This window comes from Poecilia formosa, unplaced genomic scaffold (genome assembly GCF_000485575.1).
Source record: "Poecilia formosa unplaced genomic scaffold, Poecilia_formosa-5.1.2 Scaffold48, whole genome shotgun sequence".
In the NCBI taxonomy this organism is placed as follows: Eukaryota; Metazoa; Chordata; class Actinopteri; order Cyprinodontiformes; family Poeciliidae; genus Poecilia; species Poecilia formosa.
In genome coordinates, this window is record NW_006799987.1 from 2389059 (window position 1) to 2396726 (window position 7668).

General features: G+C 37.4%; 1 protein-coding gene across 1 annotated transcript in view; it reads left to right on the forward strand.

Moving 5' to 3' along the window:
• sae1 (SUMO1 activating enzyme subunit 1) overlaps positions 1-3453 on the forward strand; it is a 13559-nt gene extending 10106 nt beyond the window's left edge. Inside the window, exons 7-9 of the mRNA XM_007552457.2 lie at positions 1395-1539; positions 1806-1875; positions 3187-3453. Of these exons, the coding sequence (XP_007552519.1) occupies positions 1395-1539; positions 1806-1875; positions 3187-3279 (308 nt within the window). The 3' untranslated portion in view covers positions 3280-3453. The remainder of the gene's footprint in view (positions 1-1394; positions 1540-1805; positions 1876-3186) is intronic.
• Positions 3454-7668: the final 4215 nt, after the last annotated feature.

The following is a 7668-nucleotide window of genomic DNA, read 5'->3' on the forward strand; positions in this document are numbered from 1 at the left end:
TGTGTGTGTGTGTGTGTGTGTGTGTGTGTGTGTGTGTGTGTGTGTGTGTGTGTGTGTGTGTGTGTGTGGTGGAAATGGCCGTGGGAGGACTCCACATCCTCATGTGGTTGAACTTAATGGACGAGCCGGAAACATGTGGGCGAGGTGCTGATGTCTGCGCACACAGAGCCGTCTGAAATATTGCTCATAAAGAGCACAATTCAGATTTCTTTCTCTTTTTTTTTTTTAATCTGTCAGAGGATGAACTAACACTTCCTTCCTGAATTTGTGCAGCAGGGGTGTTTGTCTCAGCAGGAGCATGCTTTTAATTTGATGTGGGGGAAACGTGGGCCAAATCGGATGAAATGGTCGATGGTGCAACCGCATTCAGATTCTTATCCTCTCTCAAAGGGAGCAGCAGCGAATTTCCACGCAATGATAATTCAACGGCATGATGAAATTACAAATGGCAGCAAAGCAACAGATTATCTGGAAAACATTGCCTTTGTCCAAACCTTTTGTCACATTGGTCAAATTCATAGACTCAAAAGTGGCAAACCAAACCAAAAAACAAACAAATAAGTAAAGTAAATAAAGTAAAGTAAATAAAGTAGCCCGATATCTATTCTGGATCATGAAAGGGTTTTCAGGGCCACTGTAGTTAGAAAAAAAGGAGAAAATTTCAGCCAGAAGAAATTTTCCACAAAACTGGGACATTTTCAAAAGAAAAGTTTTGACATTTGAAATTAGGAAATTTCCAAGTCTGTTTGTAGAAAACTTCTGATATTAATCTAAAAATGAAAGAAGAAAAATTTCCTTCTGCAACGTCCCTAATACGCTGTAGCAGATCTTACAGGTTTGCTGTATTAAAATTATTAAAAGAAAGGCATCTAGTTTTCAGTTTCTTTTGCTCGACTGAATACATTTATTTTCAGTAATAAGAACATGATTTGGGTCACTTTGTTTCAAAATGTTTGCTATATTTAGCCAAGTTTAAGAAAGACTAAAAGCTGATTTGGCTTCCAGTGAAAGACTCTGGATTGATTTGGTTTTACCTTTTGTTAAAACTCAGTTATAAGAAAACAAAACTTTCAGTTCAATTCAGAACTACTTTGAGTTACAAATTGTTGTTGTAACTCATCAATTTAAATTCTGCAGTTTTGCAATTTGGTGTTGTACTTCATCTAGTACAACAGATGAAGTACTAGATGGAGATTTAAAGTCTCCATCTGCATCTACAGGCCAGGTTTGTATAATTTTTGAATTGCAGTTGGGGGCCGCACAAAATCAGAGCAAGGGCCACAAATGGCCCCGGGGCCGCGCTTTGGACACCAGTCAGTCAGATGGTTGAAACTTGAGTTTCCAGTTTCTGAACCGCTGCTCTTTTCCTTTTCATGTATTCTGTCCATCCACAGTTCTGTTGAAGTTTCGCACAGACAAAGGTCGTGACCCCGACCCCAAGGCGTGTGCAGAGGACAGCCGGCTGCTGAAGCAGATCAGAGACGACGTGCTGGAGGCCATTGGGCTGAGCGGCGACCTGCTCGCCGACGACTTCATCAGGTGGCTTCCATTTCACAGGGACAACATCTAGGAAAGTTTTCTACAGTCTTCCATGTTCTGGTTGATTTATCATGTCTTTGTTAGAATCAGATTAATGTTTGTTTGTTTTTTGTTTTTACCGCAGGGTATTAGGGCCATATTAAGAGAAAATGAAAAAATATTACATGAATAAAGTTGTACATAAATAATAAAAAACAGGATATTTGGAGATCCAGTTTTCTGCCTGAACTGCAACCTGAACTCGTTGCTGCTCTGTTTGTCCTCAGCTACTGTTTCTCAGAGATGTCTCCGGTTTGCGCCGTCGTGGGAGGAGTTCTGGGGCAGGAGGTGGTCAAGGTGAGAAACCGTGTTTCAGGTGAAGCGCTCAGTACTTACCTCATCAGGTAATAACAACGCTCACCAACGCCCTGCACAAACCAAAACAGGCAACATCTAGTAAAGTTTTCTACAATCTTCCATGTTTTGGTTAATTTCTCGTGTTTTTGTTCATCAGATTTAATTTTCCTTTGTAGTTTTTTGTTTTTACGATGGAGTATTAGGCCCATATTAGCACTCCATATGGGCCTAGTATGAGTTTTAGGCCCATACTTGTAAAAGTATCACAACAATAAAGTCAGAGTCCAAGAATAAAGTCATATGTTTATAGTTGAAATAATTCAAGAATAAAGTCGTACGAAAATTATGAGAAAGTCTAAATATTTTGAGAATAGCTGTAAGAAAATATTTGTGACATTTCAAGAATGTCTTAATATTATGAGAAATTGTAATTTTATAATAATTATTTTACGAGACTCGTGTTACAGGGTTCCCCCCTGTGTATTATAAGCCTGGCGGGCCACCAGACTTTACTTATGCCCCCACCAGGCTTAACATTGCTCATTTATTTTTTTTTATTTTATTTGTTTTTCTGTTAAATGTTTACATTTTTGAAGACTTTATAGCTGGTGTTCAGATACTAAACATCTAGTAACACATAATTATCAAGTAATATTTTCAAATTTCCTGTCAACTTTAAAGATCTTTAACTCCAAAACACTGCGGGCTGCAAGATGAATGACTGCGGAGCGCCCCAACCACCGGGCTTAGCAAGTTTTCTGGGGGAAACCTTGGTGATATTATGAGAATAAAGCTGCAATATGTTGAGAATAATATTGCGAGAAAGTCGTAGCGTTACGAGAATAAAGTAAAATTCCTCCTATCTGCACAGCATCTAGAAGCAGAGGGAATAACTGTCTAAATATTCAATGATTTAACCAAATCATTAAATATAGATATAAATATAAATAGACGATATTATTAACTCCAGGAATGTTTTTTTCTGGATCAGAAACATATAATTTTGTTTTGGTGCTGATATAATCATGGGTTCATGTTTGGGTTTCAGCTTCTTGCTCTCACTCACCGGTTGAATACTTCTGAGCTGAAGCCTTGAGCAAACGGCTCTGAACATTTTCCAATAAATCAGGTTTTTATTGAAATGTTCTGCTCCAGTTCTGTTTAGTTCAGCTGCTGTTTTTCCACATTCTCACATTCTGTTTGTTTGAAAGGAAAACATGAAACATTTTGTGATTTTTATCACCAGATTTATTCTCAATCTGTTCACCTGAAATAATAAAAATAACTCTCTGCTGTCGTCTTTCTCTGCAGGCTCTTTCCCAAAGAGACGCTCCTCATCGTAACTTCTTCTTCTTCGACGGTCGTAAAGGCAACGGCGTGGTCGACTACTTCGGACCGAACTGAAGACGCAGGTCGACCTTTGACCTCGGAACAGTTTTAACTCTACATACCAGGTTCTATTTGTCCCACCTGGGACACCGTCAGCTACACCATAAACACAAAATAAGTTTAGCAGTTTTCTTTTCTTGTCACAAGTGTTGTGTTTTTTACATTTGCTAATAAAACGATGTAAACAAATCTGTTTGCCTGTTTTTTTCTTATTTAATACAATTTGGACTTTTATCGTTAGTAGTTGTGAGAACTTCTATAAAACTAGTTTTTTGTTTTGCAATTTGATCACAAGACTTATGGACGGAACCAAAGAAGATCAATTTTACCATAAATCGCAACAGCATTTCTTAGAGAAAACCAAATGGACCATAATTCAACAGCTTTGTTGAAGTGCTGCAGAAATTAACGAACAGAGAGTAACTGATAAAGGTGGATATACAAGCTTCTTGATCTTTGATTGCATTTGTTTTTATGTCGTTAGATTTTGTCTCACTTTTGATCAGTAATGAATCTGGTAGTAACATGTAAACACCCACACTGTAGAAACACAAACTCTTACCACATATTTTTATCTAGACTCTATTGTAAATATCTTAGTACACTTGAAATAAGGCAAAACTAACTCATAAGTAACATATCTTGCTGAAAAATTACTTGTTAGCTTTGTATTATTTCAATTGTATTAAGACATTTGTACTAGAAATTTTACTAAAATACTGGGGGTACACTGCAAAAACTAAATCTTGCCATGTATTTTTCTTGGAGTTTTTTGTGCAAATGTCTTGGTGTACTTGATAAAAGACAAAACTAACAAGTAATATTTCAGTAAGATATAGGAGTTTGTGTTGGGTAAATAATGAAAAAGTAATGAAGAAGTGCTAGTTCAGCTGGTAGACTATTGCACTGCGCTGTTACCTAGCAACCCCAGCCAAGTCCAGCCCGTAACCTAGCAACTCAATTCTAGTTCTCCTGGCAGATTATTTCACTTATGGGAAGAGAAATAATCTGCCAGCAGAACTAGCAGTTTTCCATAAATATTAAGGAATTATTTGAAACAAGCTCATATTTCTTACAGAAAAATTGTCAATCAGGTTTGTCTTATTTTAAGTGTACTAAGATGAAACTAGAGAAAAATTACTTGAAGATTTAGTGTTTTTGCAGTGCAGTGTGTGGATGGTCATGGTTCTGCAGGTTGGGGTGAAGTCTGAGCTGAAGCGTTTCCCATCACCTCAACTCCACGGTCCCACCTTGGCCCCTGGGTAGTTCAACCTGCTTTAACCTGACAACGTGAGTCTGAATGGAAAAAATGACACTCATGTTGTTGCAGATTAACTCCAGGCAGCTGATTGCTGCCATAGCTCTGATGCCATTTACCAAATGACTAAATTACTCCAAAACAACCTGAAGATCACCACTTAGGTTCATATCACACTGTGCAGATATTTTCTAAGCATTTAAGTGCTTAGTACCCATAGCTAAATCTAATAAAGGGCTGGTCAGTAGAAATTCTAAAAGTAGAATGGGAGCTCCCAGTGTTAGTCAGTGAGGCGGACACCTTCTCGACTTTTAAGACCACACTGCAAAAACATGAAATCTTGCCAGGTAATTTTATTCTAGTTTGTAGCACAAATGCCTTAGTGTAGGTGAAATAAGACAAAACTAATAAGAAACTTTTCAGGAGGTTCTTGTTTTAAGTAAATAATTCCTTAATATTGGTGGAAAACTGCTAATTCTATTGGCAAATTATTTCACTTATAACAAGACATTTTTCCCATAAATTAAATAATCTGCCAGTGGGACTAGAACTGGGTTGCTAGGTTACGGCCTGGGCTTGGCTGGGGTTGCTAGGCAACGGCGCAGTGGAATATTCTACCAGTGGAACTAGAACTTTTTCACCAATATTAAGAAATCATTGACTCATACAAAGAGTCAATGATTCTTGCAGAAAAGTTTCTTGTGAGTTATTTGTGTCAGTAACACTTTTTGAAGGATTGTGACACTGTCATAAACACCACACAACGCCTGTTATGAACATGAAGAAGTCTTTATGAATGTTTGTGACTGTTGTCATGAAGTGTAGGTAAATAATGACACTTTTCATGAAAAGTTGCCATCAAAGTGCCATCTTTGCCTTAAAGTGTCATTATTTATTAAAACAATGCAAAGTTGCAGTGACTAAAAATTAAAAAACTAGGGGGTTCTCCACACCAAATCCAATATTATGCCCATGCAGAGGAAATGACTCAACTTCAACTACTTATCTATAAAAGCTTAGAAGAAATTCTAAATCAGTGAAGCTCCTCTTCCTGCTGTATTGATATTCTGCCCACAATCTTCATTAAGAAAGTTCTGCCTGTCGCAATAAATCAACTAATCGCGTAATAAATTAAAATGAGTTCAATAATTTCCATTTGCTTGAGAATTGTGTTGCTAGCTAAATTTTTTAAGTGATGCTGTGCTTTAATATTGAAAAGCCACCATTTTGAAAATATCTGCAAATATCTGACACAGTATAAAGTAGTTCTCATGACCTTTTTGATGCAAAAGTCCCAACTGCTGGTTTTCTCTATTTTCCCACTCTGAGCCTCATTATAATTTGAAGGGCGAAATTTGTACTGGTGACGGACCTCGTCATTGCATCCAGTGTGATTCAAATAGTAAACTTGTCCCTCTCATCAGGTGTTTTCCCCCAGCAGTTATCAAACCATTGATTAAAAAAGGACTATCTGGACAAATCACTGCTGCATAATTATAGGCCATCTTCCAACCTTCAGTTCATCAACAAAAATATTACATAGTTCCCACAAATCTGAACCGGAAGTGATCCTCGCCATCTTAGTAGGTCAGTGCAGCACAAAGCAGAAAGAACCATGGCTTCCAGACCAACAGAAAGTAAAGTTTATTGAATATATCGACAAAATGACTGCTGTTGGGATCGACCCGTATGAGACGGATAATGAAAACATGTCAGACAATGTGGACTGCTGCCGATCTCCTACTGTGGCATGTAGTCCACTACTTGGTGAACACGAAGAGTCTGAACAACATGGAGGAGCTTCACGGCCTGAACTCCATGCAATCAGGGTTTAAACGGATTTGTAATAGCTAGTAGGTAAAAGCTACATTAGCTAATATAAGTACTAATAATTATAATTTATTTATATTAGTATTACACAGAGGTGGGTAGAGGACTCAAAAATCATAATCGTATATTGTTTATAAGTTGTATAGAAACAAGGCGAGAGCCAGTTTCTAAGCCTGTGACTTGCTTGTTGTTGTCATAGCAACTGCCTGCCAAAATGTCTGTCAGTTACAGTTTGATGTCACATGAGAACAGCTGTTAAGCAGTTGCTCTGAGGTCTTTCAGTTCGGTTTCCATGGTTACCACAGCACTGAGACTGGCCTCATTGAAGTGTTAAATTACATGATGCCATATTAAAAGTTAAAATGTGTGTTCCACTTGGACATTATTTCACTCATGACTAGAACTTTTTATTTACGTGAAACAAACTCGCATATCTAACTGAAAAGTTACTTTCAACAATTTCAGTTGTTTTGATTTATTTCAAGTGAACTAAGAGATTTGCATTAGAAACTAGATGAAAAACACCAAGTAAAATGTGTTTTACAGTGTAAATCTTTGTAAAATGGCTGTTAAACTTTCTGATATGACTGGTAAGAAATATTACACTTTTACACAAAATGTTGGATTTTTTTTTTACTGTACATTTACCACTTTTGACTTTTTCCTTTTTGATTTTATTGCAAAAAGAGAAAAGAATAAAACGGTACAAAGCAGAGTGTGCTTTAAACCTGAGGAAGAAGAGTAAAGGTTTATGGTTAAAAGCTAAGATAGTTTTTTCCATTACTCATGCTCATCTGATTGGCTCAGAGCTTTGCTCTTAGGAAAGTTTTGTTATTTACTTTCCATCTCAGAGGTTTGTGGTTGATAAAACACACAAAAGGGGCTTTTTAATGTTATCTGTGTTAACATGAGGACAGAGTTGACCTCTGCTCCTGTTCACTTCAATTCCTGTCTAATAAAACTAGCTTAATATTTCTCTAAAAGCAAACAGTATTCACTCGTCTGTAGAGGCTATAAAATGAAGTAAAGAACAAATTCTTGATCTAATATTTTTAGAAAAAAGTGATTGTTTCAGGTTGTAAACAGGATACTCCAGTTTTTATTTCTGGTCCGTGATTCACCGGCTGGTCCTATTACTGAGTCAACAGGCAGCTCTGGGAACCAGTATCCCCAGTTAAACCTCAGAATGAGCCAATCACACGGCTCCCCGGGGCAGAGCCAACGTTCTGATTGGCTGCAGCGGGAAGAGAGAGTGACCACGCAGCAGGGGCATCTGATTGGATTAAACTCACAGCAGAAGAAATAATAACTGGAAA